The sequence below is a fragment of the Pyrgilauda ruficollis genome, unplaced genomic scaffold (assembly GCF_017590135.1).
Source record: "Pyrgilauda ruficollis isolate IOZ18807 unplaced genomic scaffold, ASM1759013v1 scaffold63, whole genome shotgun sequence".
In the NCBI taxonomy this organism is placed as follows: domain Eukaryota; kingdom Metazoa; phylum Chordata; class Aves; order Passeriformes; family Passeridae; genus Pyrgilauda; species Pyrgilauda ruficollis.
Window position 1 is genome coordinate 2,511,375 of NW_024528044.1, and position 22,699 is coordinate 2,534,073.

General features: G+C 36.7%; 1 protein-coding gene across 1 annotated transcript in view; it reads left to right on the top strand.

Annotated features, from left to right (window-relative positions):
- Window positions 1-22,699, top strand: part of NUBPL (nucleotide binding protein like) — a 78,799-nt gene that overhangs the window by 50,341 nt on the left and 5,759 nt on the right. The window contains exons 8-10 of the mRNA XM_041484116.1: window positions 9,067-9,152; window positions 14,774-14,894; window positions 18,770-18,852. Coding sequence (XP_041340050.1) covers window positions 9,067-9,152; window positions 14,774-14,894; window positions 18,770-18,852 — 290 coding nt within the window. The remainder of the gene's footprint in view (window positions 1-9,066; window positions 9,153-14,773; window positions 14,895-18,769; window positions 18,853-22,699) is intronic.

Sequence of the window (22,699 nt, forward strand, 5' to 3'; positions counted from 1 at the left end):
ATATAGTATTTGCATTATGATTCTTTCATTATTAATCTGTGGCTTCCTTGGGATAGACAGTGTAGAATATTTTAATTTTGCCTCTAAATAAATTTACAAAACCTGCACACATATTATTGCCAGCCTCTTACAGAATTTTCTATGAGTGAGAGAGAGAGCACTGGTGAAGATGTTTTGTTTCTGGCAGGTTTGCCAGATGGGACATGAAAACCTGTAGCTTTGCAACATCTGAGCATAACAGAGACACTGCTAGGATAGGTGAAATGATATTGGGTTTTAATTTTACAAGACTGGTTTATTTTCCTTCATCACAGGTCCCATAGCTTTCTTGAGTGACTAGGGGAATACTTAACAGGTGTAAGAGCAACACAACAAGATATGTCTTATAATTCCAGTAGTCATTAAAGAGACTGTCAGCCTCAGACAACCTTGGCTAGAGCAGGAGTTTTGTGTGGGTACTTTTCCTTTAAATGAAGGTGGAAAAGGAAACTACTGTGACTTTTGGTTTTATTAATCTTAGTCACTTTACAAGGAAACACCTCTTATTTAGTGTATTAATCTTTAATAATCTGTAACTTTGCTCATGTTGCAGTCATTCTTCAACAAACTTGTAGATGAGGAATGTTATGATAGCTTGAAAATGTGGTACCTATTTCTGCATAAACACCACTGCTTTCTTCAGATGCAAGTGTGCTTTCCAAATAGAAATCCAGGGTCAGTCTGGAGAAAATGGCTTTGTTCATGTCCATTATTATTTAATTTGTGTTGAGTTGTACTTCCTTACTTCTTCTTTATTCTTCTGTTCCATCATTTGCCTGAACAAAACTTCCAGAAATGGGTTCTTTAGCATGTATTGAGCATGCATGCTTGGAAAACTTAGAAACATCCTTAAACGTTTTCCAGCTTTTTAAGCATTTTAAAAACAGAGGGTTTCAGCTGATATTATGATGTTTGCTTTCAAGAGATAGTGTGAACTAATGATATTATGGAAGATAAGGCTTATGATTCCTTTGCATTACCTAGCTGCTAAATTGAGAAATCTAACTCTGTGGATTTGTTTGATCATTTAGCTAAAGGAGGCATAAATTTAATAAATATTATTGGAGATGGGTAATTAGCCTCTGTAAAGACTGGGAGAGTAGTTTATTATTCTCTCCCTTCAGAGTGGGAGGGCTGTGTGGGAAGCAGCAAGAGCATCTCTGTTCAAGAGGCAGTCTCAGAGCCCTGCACAAGCATTTCTGCCTTGTGGAGAAGCTGAATTGTGGGGGCTGACCATTAAATTAGGCTGTCTGCTGCCCTCTCCTTATTAATGTTTAAGTGAAGTCACTGTTAGTGAAGTGTGACAGCTTGACAGCTCTAGAGACTGGTCCTGTCTCAGCTGGCAGTACCAGCTCCAGGTTAATACTGGAATTATTCCATTTGCTAAAGGTTTGTCATACTACCCTTTTCTTTGGATATTGAGGTGCCATAGCAGTGAAAACCATTAGAAGTGTACATCTGCCCAGTGGGAAGCTGACTGAGACTAACAAAGAATTTCACATCTCACTGAGCAATCTTAATAATTACTGACTGTTTGTAAAGGAGACAGAAAGGTAAAAGGCTTTAGGTTTCATTTCAGTGCTCTTAATTTTCCCACCTTCTGGAAGTAACTTTTTTCCCCGTACAAAGCATATATTATAATCTTTGTAATAATAACCTCTGAAAAGGTTGTTAATAGGAATCAGAAAGACAATTAGTCAAGGTAAGCGAAGTGAAAGCCATGTGAATACTATTTTGTTCCTCAAGTTCTATAAAAGCAGAAGCATTGTCATTGCTAGTCATACAGGAAATTACTTTTGTCGCCTCTCATATTTAAAATCAACATAACACAGAGTTCATACCATTTTTTAATTGCCTTATCCTAAAAATGGTGTAATTTTTCTGAATGTTTGCATCTTTCAGCAGTATGTATGTCTTAATTATCTCCTGAATGCCTTTTTCAGGTAGGGCTGAAATATTAAAGGAATTTTTATTAGTTCAAATGTAAATTTTCAAAGAATTGTAATTATTAGGATTTCTTTTGGCAGCAGTGATTTGATAGATTATTTTAAATGAAACCAAAAAGCATATTTTTTCTCTGGTGGTTAAACATTAAAAAACCTATTTCTATTCAATGTACATTGAATAGAAGAAAGTAAAAGGATCTCACCAACTTGAAGACATTTGGCATTTTTAAATTCTTTGTTATGTGGCACACCAAACTTGCAAACCAAATTATTTACTCATATTTGTGGCAGTGTCACACAGACAGGGTGTAGTCTTGTGCGCAACTATTTTATAGCAGTGTGTGGGACTGAACAGAACCAGATCTTGGCTCAATATATAATAACATAAAAGAACACAAGAAAAGGGAGTTGCAGGTGATGAGCAGACTGTCTCTTCAGAAATGAACATTAAAAAAAGTAAATGGAGAATTTAAAATCAGCTTTAAAAAAATACTGCTGATGTTTTATAAATCTGTGCATGATTTAGCATGGAAAAGAATTGTGACTTGTATAAGGGTGACTTCTGAAGTTTTCTGAAATGGAAAGCTGAGTAGGTATGGTATTGTTCTCTTGTCTTTTCTGAAGACAAATGATCAAAAAAAACCCAGTGCTGCAGTACAAATTGTGTGTAGCATACAGTTTAAGAAGTGTATCTGTATTCTGTCGTTATTCTTTGTGTGTTTGTTTACCCCTTGTTGCATGTCTCTTATGTTGGTGTGCGCCACAGATGCAAGGCATCTGATCTTTGCTTTTGCTTTAACGGTAATATACAATGTTATTCTCCATTTCTGAGCTTGCTTTCTTCTTCTATGGTGCAGGTACATAATTAGTTTTTGCAATAAATTTTTGAAGCTGTTTTACGGGACCCACTTTGGTAATAGTAAATTTTACTTGAGCTAATTCTGAATGGCAAATATTTTTAATATCATATTTTTGATGTAGATTTACTCTTCATTTCATGCTGTATTTTGATGTTGTAGATAGCTGCAGGAAAGGAAAGGCAAGTGAGTTTAGGATAGATTAAAAAACAGAAAAAAACCCTGAGTCACACCAGTGGGGATTTAAAAACAGTTCTTTGTATTTATCCAAATATAATTTGCGTGTTGGAATAGTCTGCTTCTGTTGTCAAAATAAATGTAGTTGACGAATGCAAATTATTGTCAGGGTTATCATGCTTTGGACACTCCTGGTGCTTCATTATGAACTGTCAGGCTTGTAAACTTAATTTAGAGACCAAAATATAGTATGAGTTTACACATTAATACCTCACATTCTTTTAATATAAATTTAAATTTCATTCTTGACTCATGGAGTTTGATTTAACACACATTGCCTGTTGAAGCTGAATTGATAGTGTGTTCAGCTCAAGTTCTTTAAATTATATTGTTTCTGAAAAATGGTTTCCAGGTATTCAGGAAAAAATTGTGAAGAATAGAGGCTTTGCAAACGGAGTTTTCTGAGATCTGGCAGCAGTGGCTAATTGTATGCTAAGTGCTAGATCAACTGCAATTGCCTTGCTAGTTTTTAGACCAATTATTCTGAATAGGAAGAATAAACTAGCCTAGTGTACAGCTGACAGTTGCTAAAGGTGAGAGAAATCTGTATGAACAATGCTACTGTGTTTTCTCACGTAGCTATTTCTTCTGAAAAAAGTAAGTGTTCAAATCTGCTCCTTACCCTCCCCACTTCCAGGGGGGAAAAAATAAACAACAGAATGGTTTGGGGAGCTGATTTTGAAGTAATCTCACTGTTATCTTTTTTCCGCGGTAGAATCACTCTTTTACCCAGTTCTCCTCTTTGGATTGGGACCTCTCATTTAAAGAAAAAATCATATTCATTTGTCAGAGAGACTATTTGGAATTTGCTCTTGCTTAGTACAATTCTCATAATAATCTAGACATGATTGGCAAACGCGCTTGAAAGCAGGAGGTGGAATGGAGTTGAGCAGAAAAATGCTAATTCAGATAGCCAAGAAAGAGTGCAAAGTGGCAGTGTCTGTGAGGGATTAGCTTTTTGTTTTAGGCCTGTGCTTTGCAGATAGTGTTTGTTCACGGCTGTTATTGTGAATATTTTCAGTGTTTTCACTTCACTAAATAAATACTTCATTGTAAATTGCATTAGTGTGACACGTGTTCAGTTTGCCATGACCAAACCAAATTTTTTACCACAGTGAGAGTTGTCCTTCCACACCTTTCCCCATGTGATTGGTGTGAAATGGATGATATAATACTTACTGATCAGTATAGATGGGGGCAGTTTCAGCTTTAGCCAGCTGACAGTTCCACAGAGCAGGAGGAAGAATTTCTGGTAAGATTTCTGTTCTCTTTTCATATGGGCAAGTTGGTAATGTCCTGATCTTTTATTACCTGCTTAGTTGTTGGGCAGAAGAGGTTGTGTGGCTGTTGGAAACATCCCCTGTCTGAGCAGTTGTTCAATGACTCCTCCAAGAAGAAGGTAGCAAGCAGGCTGGAGGTGTGGTGCAGCCAGGATCTAGCCTTTGGAGCAGTTCTGAGCTATATTATGAGGTTGAAGTGAGGATCCTGTAATGCAAAATCACACTTGTGGGTCTTTTAAGTTGCGGTTTGTAATAAGATGCCATGCACAAAAGCTAAAGGAACTTCTTTATAAGGTTTATCCTAGAAGATGAACCATTTTCTAATGTTAGTTTATCTCTAATTGTTGCCAGTTGAAATTACAGCAAAGACAGAAGTCTTTGTTCTTGCAAGATTTTTTCCTGCATCTTCAAGTGCAAAGATGTATCTGTAGTTGCAGGCAAATTTCATCTATGAAGGGACAAATTTAACAGGTCAGAGGGGCTCTGAAGAGAGCCATGGTAGAGAAGTCAGGTTAACAAGGCTGTTTATGAAAGTTTGAATTTAATGCAGTGGAAAAGGTAGCAAAAACTACAAGAAGTGCATGAGTAGTGTGGTCAGATCAGGCCATCTACAGCTTTACTGAGGCCTGAATGTGGTTCCTTGCCAAGAGCATTCAGTGGCTGTCAGTCAGCAGACAGGATTGTTCTGTGTCCTCCAGAACTGTGTCAGTCTCTCTGGTCAGTTGCACTTCACAGCTTTTGAGGTGGCACTGTTTGCTAAGAGGCTGATATAAGATGTGTGTGGTGGGATCCTTAATCTTGGATGAGAGACACATCCAAGTCTGATTCTGAAATCTGTCTGTGAAGACACTGGAGGGGAGAAAGAATGTATTAGGGACATAATTTTCATCCTAAGGTAGACCTTCTACACTGTTGCTGATGAGCTGCTTTTTAGAGCTCCCTGGTTTTGGCTTGGGTACAAATTGACTATAGCTAAGGTTTGGTGAGATTTCTCACCTTATGCTTTGTAACTGCAAGCATCTAATGTAAGCCTTAATGTGCAGTGAATATAGGTGATATCTTCTATATCCAGAAATTATAGGCTGTTTGAGCGCTTGTAATTTGCTGAGCACCAGTCCACCGGAAGGGTCCCAGTGTGCTGTGTAGGCACATCTTTCTTTTACTGAGGATTAAGGACACGGGGTTGAAACAGAAAGGCAAACATAGTGTTACAGGGTATTGTTAGTTCTGCCTCTAATGTATCCTAAGGATTTAAAATACAGTTAACATAGTTTTTACTCATACAGTCTCCTCTGGAGTGCTGAGTCCAGTTCTGGATCCCTCAGTACAAAAGAGTCACGGAGCTCCTGTAGGTAGACCAGCAAAGGGTAAAGAGTAGGGGATGGCAGCATGTCACTTGTGAGGGACCAGGGGCTTTAGCCTGGAGAAGACTGAGAGGGGATCTTATCAATGTGTATAGACTGAGGGGAGAGTGTCAAGAAGAATCTGGGCTCTTGCTGGTACTGAGCAGTAGGAAGAGAGGAAGTGGGCAGAAACTGAGGTACAGGAAATTCCACCTGAACATAAGTAGGAACTTCTTTAATGTGCAGGTGATTAAACACTGGAACAGGCTGCCCAGAGAGGTTGTGGAGCCTCCGTCACAGAAAGTACTGAAAAGTCATCTGGACAGAATCCTTAATAACATACTCTAAAGGACCCTGCTTGAGCAGGGAGATTGGACTGGGTGATCTGCCCTGGTGCCTTCCAGCCTGACCCAGTCACAGATTCTGTGTGATTTGGTGAACATGAGTCAGCTTTTTGTCAAAGGAAATGCATTGAAATTTAAAAAAAATGGAATGCATGCGTAAATGGGTAAGTCAGTTAAACATAAATGTGCTCTACTTAGATATCCTTAGTATGCTCAAGGCACAGAAATTATTTTTCTGCACACCACTGCAAACACAGAATTTCTAGTATGTTTCAGTGTGCGATGTGATTAGATTGTAGTTTCTGCAGCTTCTCCATTTGATTTGTCAGCCTCAGATTGTCTCATTCAGATGCTTTTGTAAACATTGCGCGTACTGCTTCGAGACATACTGTGTGCATGAATTCCATCATATTTTGTTACTTTATTGATCAGAATAACTCTTTACTGTTAGATATTCCCGTTAACTGTATAGAGTCAAGATAGCAAGGAAAGTGTAGGCCGTGTCCTTTCTTGCTTATCATTTGAATAATTTTCTAAATTAAACATATGCAAACTTATTCAGAGAGGGGAGCACCGTGAAAAGTCTCATTTGCCATTTTTGGTTGCTAGTAAAGGAAATAATGCTGCAAATAATTTGAATTCTTGAACTTCAGGTTGGGTTTGTTGGACTAGCAGATGTACCAAAGAAAGAGAGAAGATACTTGTTTTATAAGGTGTTGGTGTAAGTCAGTACAAGCTGTCTTTGAATAAATTTTGCCTGTAATTAGCTCAGAATAAAAAGGAAAATAGGAGAGAAACAACTAACCCTCAACAGCAGCTTCTTGAGCATGTTGGCTTTCATTCTGTGGAAGAAGCCATGGAAAATCTCCATGAGCATCATTTTAATTAATGTATTTCAGGAGCCAGAGGATTTTTGTACAGACAGTTGGTGCTTGTGGCAGCCCAAACTCTGTAATGTGCCATGGGGTCATTTTGGCATTTTTGGGTTTTTTCCCTTTGGATGAGAATTTGTTAGTAAAAAATGTCTCTCCATTAAGCTGCTTGTGGTTCTAATGGGTATTTTTGTTGTGCATAGTTTGTCCTTCATGCCATGCCAATGATTAGATTCTTAAAACAATAATGAAGCACAAAATGTAGACTTCATTCTTGTTGACTGCATATTAGGTTCTGTATGAAGATCCAGGGATTGCTGAGCCAGCATCTTCAGAGAAGAGTGTGAATAAAAGGGCGTATACACGCAAGACACATATTTCAAATTTTGCTTGGAAAGAAAACAGTAATAAGCATTTTTTCAAGTACTGAAACATTTTTGTTTTACAAACATGCAAAAATCTCAAGGACACGGAGTCTAAATTATTTACTTGTAGCCTGTGCTTTTAGGGGAAAGTGCATTAATTTTGTGGAATTGACCCTACATTTCAGTGCTGCTTGTAAAGTAACCCTGTGTTTGTTGAAATGAGGAGCTAAGGTGATTTCAGTGTAACTGAAAAGCTTACACATTATTCTTTGTAATGCCATTGGAGACAGGTTGGTTTGGGAATATTAGCAAATTATTTGGATGCCAAGGTTTGAGCAAATAGGGAAAATTGCATTTGCTTGGTACATTACATGTGCCGTTCAGTTTTTGGACTTGTGTATAACACAGTGTAAGGCAGAGATTGGCAGCTTTTCAGGAGTGAGGTGCCAGATTGTATTTTTCTTTCACAAATTAGAGGTTAAGAATGCTGGCTGAAAACATTCAAACACGCTGTCTGGCGGTGTTTGGAAACTGCTGGCTGTCAGCAGGCAGGATCCCACCCGGCAGCAGGCTGATAGTGTAGGGGCAGGGCTCCCTGTCCCAGTGCTGCCATAGCCAGGAGTGCTCTCAGCATGCCAGGGCTTCTGGTGCTCTGGTCCCTGCCTGCGATGCCAGGGTTGCATGCCTCTGGAAATCTACCCACCTCTGCTTTTGCCGTGTACACAGAGGATTGGGAGCTGCAGGCCCAGTAGGAAGCTATCCCAAGCATCTAGAATTCTCTGTTTTAATTGCTATTAGTGTGAAGTTTGACATAAATTTCTTGTGTGTGGTTTTCATGTGACTCTACTGAAATCTTTGTAATAGAGACTTCTGACACTAGATGGTCAATATGAAACCAAAGCTAATCAATTGACCAGTAATACTCTCTTGTTCATTACATTTTTATAAAATAGGGACAAGCATGAAGTTTTTTGTTGCAAGTTTTGAGGAAATAACATTTGAAACGCCTGAGCATTTGGAAAAAGATGGTCTTTGTGAAGTGATGTAGAATATTCTGATGTGTGTGTTGGTTTTTCATGCTGTATTAATCAAGAAGTAGTTACAGCGTGGGACAGTAATCTGTAGGCTTACTTTACTTTAGAATCTAACTTAGACCCGGAGCTCTGGCTGTTTTGTATGCTTAATAACTCTCAGGAGTGCAAATTATCAGGTAACCTGGAGCCATCTCTGAACGGTGACCAGCACTTTATTCAAACCTAGTGCAAGTGTGCATCAGTTTCTCTTCCTTTGTGGTATCATTTATACAAATGCACTGGTGTCTAGTGTGACATGGTTCAAGATAGTGTAGCAGGTGTGGAAAACAACAGTGTGATTACAAGCAGCTGTCTCCTGCTTTAGAACAAGGCTTATTGTTAAATTAAAAACTTTCAAATATAATTATGGCATGGGATTGTTACTGTGTAGATATTCCCAGAGTACCACCTCTGCAATCTGTCAGCATGTGGATGGTTGTATGATACTAGATAATTTTTCTCATTTAGAAAGTATAAATGGTTTCTACATAGAAAAAGTTATGATGAAAGTGTCTAAAATATTTTTATCACTTCATATCATATCTCAGTTATTTTGACCATTATAATAAAACCTGGCATAATTTTCTTCCTTAAAAGCATACAAGTTTGTGACTACTGTGAATTTAGTAGCATGTACTAAATATTTAAAATATTTAGCAGAATAATTAATAATATACATTTTAATGGGATTTCATGGTTTTTTTCCCCAGGAGCTGTGATCGTCTCCACTCCACAAGACGTGGCTTTATTGGATGCCCACAAAGGAGCTGAAATGTTTAGAAAAGTCCATGTACCTGTAAGTCTCTACATGAAAAATATCGGTTGATTTTTCTTTTTCCAAAATGTAAAAAAAAAAAAAAAATCCATATGCAGCAATATATGAACATTCAAAAATCACTTGAATTTAATAAATTCTTGTTAAAAGGCTTAGAATCCATCTTAATATGTACCAGGAACTTGGTTAGACAGAAAGGAGAGAATTTTCCAGGCTGAAGCCTTAATAATAAATGATTTGTTTTAAATCTGTTTGTTTAATCATGTGGAATGGATCAGATTGCTGCACAGAATATCTTAGGAAGTAATGCATGCCTTTCAGTTATACTATGTGTCCTCATTACATGTCCTCTTCAGCACTGTCTCTGTTGGAGCTTCAAATTTCATGAAATGTAAAAAAATCATTTTTTGATATTTTTTAAGAGGCGAACTCAAATTTTTGTGGGAATATGCTTGTATCTAGTTACTTTCCCATTTGAAGGTCTCTGTAACTATTGTGACAAGTAGAAGGCTGCCCAGTCATTGTTCTTCATGAGGTTTATAGCTTATATCTTAGCTTACATGTTTGAGAAATGAGAAATTTAAGAATATCCACAATTAGGAGAAAATATTAAACAGGCTAACATTCTTGACCTGATATTTTCTCTGGGTGCTACAAGTTGCTAAGTAACTGAATGTAGTACTGTAGAGTATGTTTACGTAGAGATTGATTTTTACTTTGAAATGGGCAGTTGGTGAAAGAATATGATTTGAAATGCTTCCTTATCCTAAGCTGTAAGAAAAAAAAAAAGTTTTCTTGTTTACCTGTGTGAAGCTCACTTCTACTCTTTCTTAAGAAAGGAAGTTTTTTTTATAGCTAGTGTTTTCCTAATTAAAAAAAATGCAACAGAAAGTTGAAGTGAATGCTTTCCCTTTTTTAATTTACAGGATGGCTTAACAAAAGAAATACTTTGATGAATTCCTTATTACTAACTATTCTTTGAGCATATTTGCATCAAAATGAAAGCATTGTGACATTTATAATTTGCTGCCAGAAGGAAAACAAGAGGAATAACACAGAGAACATTTTGTTTTGATTTTGTTTGGGTTTGCTCAAATGATGTAAAATGGTTTTCTTCAATTTAAATTGTGTTCAAGTTAGTGCTTCACTGAATTTTCCTTTTGTTTTAATGAGAAATTACCAAGACTGTTTTCTAAAATTGTTTGATTCAATGTCCTTTGAAGAGAATGGCCTCCAAGAAAATTGTGCATTCATAGGATGGGTTTGGCTAGTACTGATTTGACTAGTGGAAGATAAGATATTAAGTACGATCTGTTTTGGTTCATTGGAATTATCAGATCTTGTCAAATCAAGTGAGAAGTCGCAATAAAGCTGTTACACCACATGTTGTGTTTGAATGTGCTTGAACCAGCTATCAGGCCTTACCTTTTTCATTACCCTGCTTTACTTTATTTTACCCTGCTTCATTTTATTCTGCCCTGTATGTACACATGTACAAATATGTCAGTTGGTTGAGTCTTAGGCAGCTACTGCCTATGTATTACATTTCTAAATGTCAACTAAATATGAGGATCTAAAGAAAGTGAAGTGACAATTTTTCATGGACAACTTCAGACCTGAGGTTTATGTCAAAGAGGTGGAATCTGCAGGTCTGTGCTAAAATTACATATCCTGCATACATAATTAACTGATCTTCAAATTTCTAATCTCTAAAATCTTTCATCTTTCAGAAAGTGCTTGCAAAGACCTGACTTTTCAAAGAAGCAGAGAGGCTATAGGTTGCTGAACTCTGAGTATGCCTTCCTTTTTTTAATGAACTGTAAGAGCCTGAATGAGAGATGCAGGACTCCAGGTGGCTCTTCCAAATGCAGTTACTGTGGTCTCTCCCATGTACATACAGGCCTGTATCTTCCACCTTCCCCTCACACCCACCGTTATTAGTTGTCGAAGACTCAGATGACACGTGTAGTATTAACACAGTAAAGTCACAGTTGTTAATGTTGTTTGTCCTTTATTGAAATTGAAGTAGAAGACTGAAGGAGCTAATGACAATCTGGCAAGGAGAGTCAGCATGAAAACCAGGTTTACAGGGCAAAATTAATATTTTCAGTTTTAGGATACAGTTGCTAAAAGAGAAGTGGCATCTCTTGTGCAGTGGAACACACCTACACTTGCAGTGAAGAAACAGTTTGCCTAGTGTTGCTGGCTCCTATCACAAGTTTCAAGATTCTTGTCTGTTATGTGAGTTTGGTCAGTGTTTCCTTGCTTTCCTAAGGGTGACTCAAAGTGAATAATTTTGAGTATTTAGGGGAAAAACTGCCTATTTCCACCTGCTGATGCTGAGTAAAGTTCATTATTGTTTATGTTATCAATCATATCCCTGAAAGAAAAGACAGGGTTTTAGTTAAATCTGCAATTTTTCTGGAAGTTTCCTTGAATTGAAAGGTTATGCCGTGGATTTTGCAGGTTTCAAAAAACTGCTTAGATAAACCCAGCTATGTATTTCCTTCTGAGGTGTACTGAAGTGGCTTACTTTGCTATGTTCCTACTGGTATTTCTCAAGCATCCAGAGTAACCAAGCCACTATTATGGCTTCATGGTGGGAGCAGATATTAGAGACAGAAATTGCTCATTACAGGATGAAAGCTAGGAAGACAGAAATGTTGTGCATGTTCACTTGAAGCACTTCAATGCCAAGTGGCTGACACAGGAAGTTGATGGCAGAGGAACTGTAACCCTGGTCACTTCAGTCCCCATCAGACTTCAGTCAGACCTCAGCACCATCCATCCTTAAGTAGAGAGAATGACTGCAGTGGGTTTCTCAGGGATTCTCTCCTAATGCAAATACAGAGAGCTTTCATTTCATCCCTGTATTTTCTTTAACTTAGAAGGTTGTATATTTGGATTTAAGTGTGATTTATTGTGTATCCAAAAGGTTGGCTGAGCACAAGAAGTATGTAAACATTCAGAAACTGTGTGCAGATAACTCCTAATGAAAGGTTTCTTCATTTCCTGTTATTTCTTGCCAGAAGCCTCTTTGCCATTTAAAATAACGATTAGACTAAATGGAATGCAGCTCCATGCTGCTGCCACAGGTTAGCTCCTGAATTGTGTGCATCCAAGTTTTCATGTCGTTCCTGAGCCAAGTTTGCCAAGCTGAACAAGAACTAGAATAGAATTTGCAGACACTTATGAAATAGTTTGTGTAGACAGTAACAGCTGCTTTGAAGCTATTACAAGTCTATTTGAGCAGGAAAATGAGGGTTATTACTGACTTCATTAGCCAGACCTATTACTTTTTAGATTTAAAAGCTCTGAAGGTCATAATGAGCTCACTTCTGTAAATATATGTGCAGAAATAATGCATGGTAAAAATACACTTCAGTAGTAAAGCTGTGTATTTGGAAATATTCTATTTTACTTAGTATTTTTAAGTGATATCTTTATATTCCAGAAGAATAAATTATATATTATTAAATACGCGTTATTTATTGGCTGACAAACAGGACCAACACATAAAAATGAAAATTATTATATAATGCTGAAATGTCATTTCCTTTTAGTAAGGTTTGTTTAAATGGAAACAAAAAAGGACAGTGTGTAAGGCCTCTAAAACTGGTCTGGCATTGGAGCTGTATCTCAGCATTTGCTTTTGTATTGGCTGAAGGACTTAGTTACTAGGTTATGAAAATATTAGCAAAACAGCTGTAATAATGCTTAACTAGTCACAAAACAATAGTAGACTACTTTTTAGTCTACTATTAGTAGACTAGTCTTAGTACACTAATTTTTCTTCGATGATAAATTTGCTGAATCTTAAATGTTGTATGAGTATTTGAAGAGGACAGAAAGTTCAAACCCCAAGATACCTGAAAATGAATTAATTAAAGTGTAAATTTCAAATTACTTTTTTTTTCCTCTGTGTGTTTTCAAAAATGGCCCCCATATATCGTGGTGAAAATAATATTGTTCTTTTGTCAAAAATACACTTTTCAGTGTTCTTCAGTTTACCGACAGAGTAAAAACTCCATGACTTGACTTTAGGGGAGAGCAGGATGAATGCCTCCTTAGAGGTCATCCGTAGAAAGCTGTGGCTGTATAGGTCCCTTTTTACTGTCCCTGCACCTTGTACCCCTGGATATTTCATGTCTCTACTAATGTAAGAACTGGATGATAAAATGATCTGTAATAATGTGCCAGTATATAGAATCTTGTTCCACTTGCTTCTCTGACAATCCCTGGGAGAGAGTAGAAAAGGGGGAAAATCAGTTTGAGGTGTTAATTTTTTTTTTTAACATTTTTAAAAAAATTTTTTGAACATATTATTTCTTAAAATGTTTCTTGCTTTAAACCGTCTGAGAGTTTTACATAAGTAAAGGAAGATGTAGCAAATATACTTTATGGTGGTATAGAAAATACAGGTGACCATCTTTTGATAAATTTCAGCTTATAGCTAAGGAAACTTCTAGTATTATATTGTAAATAACATACTTTTTTATTTTAAATTCAGTGCCAGAAGTTGTACATTCACTTTTAATTAAATATATTTGTTGGTCACACTGAACACTGCTGTTTCCTCCTAGATAATGCTTCATTAGCATAGTGGATATGTTTCTTCTCTGATAACTAGAAACCACCTTGTTCAAGCACAAAACTAGAAGTTTCAGGAAAATGGAGAAGTAGAAAATGCTACAAAGTAAATAGCAATATAAATGGTGTATTCTAAAAGTCAGCTATAGTGTATGTGACCTATCTAGGTAATATATAAATCTGAAAGTGAAATGTTGTAACATTGCATCTCTTAAAGCAGATGTTCTGTTCCTTAGCGGGTGGATATAAACTTCCACCCTGTAGCATTTGAACACTGTTTTCGTCACTTCTGGAAATGTTGCTCTCCCTCAATGTAGAGTTTTGTTTACTATGTGAATAAAATTAGATTATTAGCATTATTTCACATTGTGAAGGAAGATTTTTTATTTGAATGGCTTGGCAAATTTTGATTTGACATATTTTATAAAGATGACGTTGAAAACCTGGCATCAATGGAAAGGTACCCAGGATGTGTGTATTAGATTTTTATGCTATGGGTTTTGCCACTTACTTTGATATAATTATTTCTATTGTTTGACCTTTAAAATGTGTTTCTGCTCTGCAGAAGGATAACAAATCTGGTTCTTTTGGAAAACATTTCCCTACAGGATAACTTATAAAAATGCCTTAAAAGCATGTCCGATTGTGTAATTTTTTGTAATGGTATGTTTTTGTTCTCTCTTTCCTGAAACTACAAAGGACAAAACTGTAAATCACAGCATGAAAATTCTTCCAATATTCAGAGTTTGAAAATGAAATACTGACAGGGAGAGTTTTTGGCATGTTAGGTTTGTGCAAGAAGTACTTTTTGCTGCACATAAGGCTAGTAGTCTTCAAGAGGTATAAATGTGAAGATATTGAATAATGCACAGATGATGGTGCCACTGAGATGACTAATAAGAGCTGATAATGATATTAATGAGTCTGATTCCTATTTTAAATAATCACTCTGTGTTGGTTCTTAGTTGATAATCTGTTCTACATTATCAGAGATTAATATGGAAATACCAGTGCTTTGTTTGAGCAGTTGTTCCTTTCCTTTCCTTTGACAGGTTTTAGGACTGGTACAAAATATGAGTGTTTTCCAATGTCCCAAATGTAAGCATGAGACACATATTTTTGGAACTGATGGCGTAAGAGATCTGGCAAAAACCCTTGGATTGGATATTTTGGGTAAGAAATGGTTTTATTTTTGAAGAAAAATCTGATGGTGTGCATGAAGCGTTAACTGAACGATGAAACTGCATGGTGATAGGTTACTTTGGATTCAGACTGTTTTCTGATATAATGGAACTAATAAGTAGTATGCTGTGTTCCTTGTCAGTCTTATAATGGTGATGTTGACTGCATATGAAAATTCTTGAATTGCATCTTAAATCTTTGTATTTCCAAACAATCCAGAACATGAATTGTTTTGATATCAATGTGCTACGTTACCTGAAATTCATTATGTGCTTGTCTATACAGCAATTTTTACAAATAACCAAGAATTCTATTTAGTCTTAGGACAGATCTAAACTCTGTCTAGTAATATCAATAAATGTTTTCTCAATTATTTTGTTACATATTGACTCAGTGGAGGCCTTGTAGGAGCTTTCTGGTATGTAAACGGGTCTTAAAAGCGAGCTGGAGGCTTTTTACAAAGGCAGGCAATGATAAGGCAATGGAGAATTACTTTAAACTGAAAGAGGGTAAATTTAGATTAGATATTAGGAAGAAATTCTTTACTGTAAGGGACTGGCACAGGTTGTCCAGAGTTGTGGGTGCTCCATTCCTGAAGATGTTCAAGGGCAGGCTGAGTGGGGCTCTGAGCCACCTGCTATACTTGAAGACATCCCTGTCCACAGAAGGGGACTTGGAACTAAATGATTTTTAAGGTCCGTTCCAACTTAAACCATTCTGTGATTAGCTGTGATTAAAGTTATCTGTCGTGCCTGTAGGCTAAAATATACATGGATCTTTAAAATACACATTACTGATGTAAAAAGGCATGGTTCAACCTGCGCTGTAAGTAAAGAATATAACACAGAGTAATTAAGTTGGTAAATGGGGTAATTGCATGTGCTAATGATGTGTTTCCATGTATTACTCTAATTACCTCAATGATTTTCCATAGCTAATTCATTAAGAAGAACCAGGAAGCTCACTTAGAAAGATCAACACAGAAACATCAAGGTCTGACATAGACTTGAGAGAGCAAGGCAACACATAATTAAAGACATGCTTTTGGGCTATCTTTTAGTTTCCTGAATATGTAATGAGTTGTGATCAGAGCCCAAAGGGACTTCTACAGCCCTGGGTTATGTGGATGGATGCAAATGCTCTGCAAGCAGCTGAATCAAACATGCATTTAGATACGCAGGCACAAATGATGTACCGTGGCATTGGTCCCATAGGTGGTTTTTGTTATTTCCTAAGAGTGCAGAACTGATTGTGATTGGATTTAATTAGGAGTGATGTGAGAGATGTACAGATTTAGCAGGGGATAGATGAGATGTAAAAAACGAAGCAGAGTGAAGTTTAACTTCAAACTGTCAGTGCAAAACCAGACTAAGATAAAGAATAATGCCCCAAGAGCTAAAGTTTGAATTACAGTACTTAATCTGATTAGTATGCTCCTCCTTCCAGGGATGACCATTACATAATAATACCATATGGCATTGTAAGAATTACTGCTTATGGATTTTATGGTAATCCATCCCAAATGGAAGTTTTATCTCAGTATTACTTGAATTCTGCCCAAAAATCTTGAGAACATATTTTTACATATATATCTGTAAAGTGCATGTATTTCAAGTTAGTAATTCTAAATTTATTTTGCCTATATTTTCTGATACCTGTGGCTGTTCTGTTTGTTTAGATAAGCACCTAGTACTTCTTGGAAATGCAACAAGATGTTTGTCACCCCACATCTGACAAATTCTGCAAGCTAAGAGTGTGCAGGATTGAAAAGTGTCGTCCTTCCTCTTGCTCAGAGTTGCCTGCCATTAGTATTACTGAATACCTTATTTTTGTTTATGACAGAAGACAGCAGTTGCCAGGGGACTTTAAAGTGAAATCAGTTATTTCATATACTTCAGACTATCTTTTATTTTTACTGTTCTCTAAAGAAATATGTGACAAGGTTTGTGAGAGAGACTTTGTGCTGCTGATTTTTCTCTTCCTGTCTCTGAAATTTTTTTCCTGAAGTTTGAGGGCTGTAACCGTGACCAGAAAGCTATGCCAATGGTATGCATGATACTGAGATAATAATTTCTGTGTGTTCCATCCTGACCTTTGCAATTCCTGACTTGTTTAACACTTTCTGGTTCCTGACTGTCAGCAGTGACTGACAGGTTTTAAAAATTCTTTGATTTTTCTTCTTACAGTGAATTTGAATTATTCTTTCTTTGCAGTCAGCAGTAGTTGTTAATATCAGAAAAACTTACGATGTCAAGATCCCATCACATTGGGTAGTGAAGAATAGTGCAAAAGTTTTATCTTCTCAATCCCTTACCACCCAAACAGCTATGCAGATGGTTTTGATGTCTTCTGCTTAAATTAAATTTTTAAAATTATAATGCATTTTTCTTTATTTCCTTAGTGCACTTCTGTTCTTACAAGTCCTGTATGCTCCTGTAGTACCAGCACATGTTTGTAAGTCTGAGGAGGAAAAGAGAGAGGCTGCTATTCTCTAATTATTTGAGATTGTTATTAAGCTGATGTTGAAGAAGTGTTTTTTCATTGACAAAACATCCTTATGAAAAAAGAGATTAGTCTCTACATACAATGAGAGTAGGAAGTGAATGTCAGGGAGATGTACAAATTACTGTTATTCAATTAAGAATGTTTATGGTTAGAAAACTTTCAGAGAACTCCGTGAATTTTTTAAAAGAATGAATACAGGAACAGACTATTATACCTAAATTTATTAATGACTGAAATAAATAAGAAAAAAAAATTGAGGGAAATGGACTGTAATTATCCTAAATAATAATAAGGTTGTTCAAATATTCAGCACGCTAATCATGGAGCTACAGCTTTTGTGTTTACTATTTGTTTGTTTTTGTTTGTATTCCTACTTGGTTTGGGTTTGGGTTTTTTTATTTCTTAAAATTTGTCAATTTTCCTACAGTTTTTTTACTGTTTCTTTTTCTGAATACATTGAATCTCAGTAATTTACAATGGCCTTGATTTGAGTTAAATCAGGTTGCTAAAATGTATGAATTAAACTTACACGATTTCTGATGTGTCAGGATTGAACTAAGGTAGGCTGTTCTGTCTTCATCTACCCATAATGTAAAATGTAACTATGTCTTCCAGTAAAAGAAAATTGGTCTTCAGTTTACTTCAAAATTATTTATGTAGCAGTAAACATAGGAATCTCCAAGTTTTTTGTAGTGGTGAAATCTGTGTGTCAGAAAGTATGTCTCAGAATGGAACAGGGCTGCTAATTGATTCTCCTTTAGAACGTTCCTTTCCTCTCTGGCAGTTCTCTGCTCATTATAAAAGCAGAATATAAAGAAGATTTCTGTTGGAAAGAAGAATGAACTGAATAGCTGTCGACTTTTTAATTGGGTCCAAGGCCTAATAAGGACAATAACAAATGCTATTATTTGGAAATTAAGTATTCAAAGAAGTCTTTGAACAGTGATTAAAATCTTAAAACAGCCCTGAAAAGAACTCACAATGAGGAGATAGGCTAAACAGTAAGTTGCATGATGAACAGTTGCCTAACACTCAGGCAATTTATTTCACATAAATAAAATAATTTGTATCTCAGTCTGTATTTTTCTGTGTTTGAGGCAAAAAGCCCTTGCTTTTCTAATGAATTACTAAAACATGGTCCTTTCTATTCAGAGAATGAAAAATCCAAAATATGTTTGGCGTTATTCATTATGGATGTAAGGAAACTATACTGCAGCCAATTTTCATTTTAAATGCTATTTTTTGGAGCTAAAGCAATTCAAAGAGTATACTGAATGGGAATTGGATTTCAAGTTGCTTTAGGGTTATATTTAAGAAATACTAGGTCTTCACATATGTGTGTCTTGGTATTTTTTATGCAGGAGACGTTCCACTGCACATCAATATAAGGGAGACGTGTGATTCAGGACAGCCTGTTGTGGTCTCCCAGCCTCAAAGTGATGCTGTAAGTTTGGTGCACTGCACTTAGTACAACAGAAAGCTCTCCTCTCTCCTTTGAAAGTGAATGGAGACTGCTGCTTCTTATTGCTGTTTGGAAAGAAATGGGTTTTTGAATGAAGTAAGGAAATAAAGTAAAAGAAGGTAGTCCCAGTAAGTAACTCAGGCCCTTTATTTTGGAGTGCTGGTCATCTGTTCTGCTTCTGTGAGTTTGGTTTTGTTTAATTAGGCTGAATCATTCAGAATAGACAAGATTTGATCCAGGTCCTGGCATGCTAAGAGGAGGAAGGTCAGTGTCAAGCCTCATGAGACCTTGCAGCTAATGTAGGTCCTCTAAAACTGTCAGTTAAGCCTTTGGTAGCTGAGTCTGGAAACTGTCAAAGGGTCTTACCCAAAGATGTTTGGAACAAAACTTCATATTGTCAGTACTTGGGTTGTTTTCATCAGGAAGTGGAGCAATTTGCACACAAGAAGAAATGGATTTTTTCAGTGTATTTACCATAACATTCTATTGTCAGTGGAAGATGCAGGTTGGTGAGGTGGTGGGAGTCAAATATGCAAATCTGTAAAGAAAAGTAGTTGCACATATAGAATTTCATTAATGCTGACAGAGTAAGATTTCCCTATTTTCTTTCTCTGCTAGAGTTTGTCTGCCAGGCTCTGTAGGGCAGGGTGCTGTACACAGTATATGGCATAATACAGCCCCACTCTTGACTGCTGCTTAGAGATAAAGATATATAGTGAAAAAAATGATTAATACTGATAACAGATGGTAGAATCAATTCACAATAAGATAGACTGTACCTATGGAACATTTGAATATTAGCTTTTTCAATGTCATGATTGCTAGGCATGTGCTGAAATGTGTTTTTTTCCTTCCCAGTACTTTAGAAGGAAACAAAAAAAAAGGGAGGAGAACATTAACATTGTTAATCCAGTGATATTGACATACTGAACAGGATTCTGGAAGAACAGTGAGAGTCTTAAAATGGTAATTTTGTTTTGAAAGAGAAGAGGTGTGTTGACTATGATGTGTTGATTCTAATTGAATGCCATGTTTTTGCTAGGTTTGGGCAATGCCCATAGTATGGAATAATGTAGTGATCTTGAGTCCAGGTCTATCTGAAGAGGAATCCCTATAATCCATATGGTGGTTTCTCTCTGGGAGGTTTGATCAGCAGTGTGAGGGTTTGAAAGGATGTATGGCTTTGGTCAAAGCTGAAGTAAAACAGCTGGGAAATTAAGGTGGAAGGCTCATGGTATCTGAAATCTGTAATAACCAAGAGTTTGTAGCCTGCTGGACTATTGAGCGAAGAATTCAGACATGTATGGGATAGCATTCTGAAAATAAAAAGGCAAGAAAGTCTGTTGTGTTGCCATCTGTTCCTCCTTGAACTATGTTCTTGATAACAAAAGGGTGGGTTATAATCACCATTTGTGGCAATTACGTTAAATATGCAGAGGAATAAAGATTGACAAATATGTGTGACTCTGGGGAAGACTCAATATCCTTCTCTGCCTTTGTGTCTGTGAGATAATAGTTCTCCTCTGAGAAATGTGTTTTTTAAAATGTCACAAATCTCTGTAGAATTAAAAATAATTTTCCTTCATCCCTGGTTTTCTTCTCATTTTAAAGATAGAAAAAACATAATTCTTATATTTTCAAAAAAAAAAATTAAATTCTTAGCACATAACTGATGGTGGGAGAGGTCGTATAAGGTCAGATTCTAATGTTTAATACATGACAGTCATCACCATGTTTCTCAAATAAACTGAAATTGTGGCTATTCATGCATTAACAACTTTTCAGATAGAGAACAATGTCTGCTGAAATTCTCTGCTCTTGTTGCTTAAATGTGCAGGGGATTTTCATACAAAATTCTATGCTGATTTTGTTAGAACACACTTACAAATCAAATACAGAATCATAGACCTGAAATAATACCTAGCAGATTCAAACAGTAGGGAATAGGGATGGTGATTGACTTCTTAGAAACTCAGCATGTTGTCACACCTTTTGAGCTCTTTCAAGCCTAGAATAAAATGGTTTCTAAAAAATGTTAGTTAATACATTTTTGCTTACACATCTGCCATGAGGTTCATCCTGCCTTGCAGATATATAAAAGTATACCTCTGACTATACACTAGAATTTCAAAATGTCTAAGCAAACTTGTCTAAATGTATTGTTTTAAAGCTTAGATGTAGTTGGTGGGAAAGGGGTTTCCTTTTCACGAATGACAAGGAAATTACTAAGAACTAAAAAAGGAAATTACTTGTAGAATGGAGCATGTGTGAACTTAGAAGGTTCTTCCTCAGGGAAGGCACAGAATACACAAGACTAATCTGCTTATGGAAAGTATTGACAATATAGCTGAAGGATAGGATGGTTTGATGATTGGAGTTCTCTTTTGGTGAAGCTTGAGGCAGTCCCCTGGGAGAAATAATAGTGCTGCTAAAATTATTTTTTTCTTGGTATAACATAGTCTGTGTTAGTGTTTCTGTCAGCTTAGTTGTTTAAACTGTGGCTTTTTTGGTGGCTTTTTCTTAATAGTCTTTATTGATAAAACTTTGTAGAAGTGGAATATTGCTGTACTTGCATGGTCAGCCTAATGCAGCAGCTGGGAGTGTCCCAAGATCCTCTACAAGAAGCTTATAATTTTTTACTGTAATCAACAGTGAGGGCTTACCTTGTGGAGTGAGACCCTTCTGGAGATTAACTGAGCGTTTTTCTCCTCCATCGCACTGTGGAGGTGGATTAGCTAGCCAAGGCTTCATTTTTTTGCTCACTCAAACAGACGCAAGAGTCACTGGACAGCAAAAGCTGGTAAATGAAAATCAGGAATGCTGCTAAAATGGTAGAACTGGGGAAAAAGGCAGGAGAAAAGGTAGAATAGGGAAAACTAATGAGGAATCACTGAAACCAGGTGAAATTGATCGTGCACAGATGTACTGGATCTTCCTGTGGACCATGGGAAAGGAGCCAGCAGCAAAACAGGTGTTTGGAAGGGGCATCCTGAAGCATGCAGGTAAGAAGACTAGAGGCACAGCAAGAGATACAGAACATGATTAATTGCGGTGGAATTATTCTTCCATCAAAGGAGCTGCTTAAATACCCAGTGAACTCTCCATCACACTGGGAGAAAGATAAATAGAGGTTCTTGAGAGCTCTTCCTTCTGTGAGCATAAAGCCCAGAGACTTATGGAGCAGTTGGTGGTTATGTTGTGAGGAATTCCTGCTAGAAACTTGGGGTATATCACAGCCTGGATGGCACAGTGGATTTATCAATACCTGGGCAGAACAGACAGGCCATCTGTGATTGCTGAGCACCAAACTCCCACCTGTCACCTCCCACCTCAAACAAGTCCAGAATACATTTGGTGTACCAGTATGTCCATTCGCATCCTGTATATACAGGTAAAGGATTTTGAGTCAAATAAGTTGCACACTATTTTATAAGGGAAGAGAAAAAGCCCAGTCAGGTGGAAAGCAGGGGCAAAAGGCATCAGCAGTCTGATGGAGCAGAGCAAAATAAATTAAATCAGAACGTTACAAACCTTGCTATGGTGTCATCCAAACAGACAACTCAAATTTGTATTCAGAAACACTTTTTCTGTAGAATGCTTATGAAAAGGTGATACATAAGTAGGGTAAAAACATGCAGCCTTTTAAACATTGCAAGAAGTAGTTGGAGAAAAATTTAACTACTGGTAGCAAAAAGTCATAGAATCCTGTTTTGTGGTTTAGTTGTCATCAGTAATTCTGTTTAATGAGTGGTCAATCCAGGGTGTGATATTTTTAAAAGAAAAGCAAACCCTAAAGAAAGCTGCATGGTATGATTTATAATATGCCTTT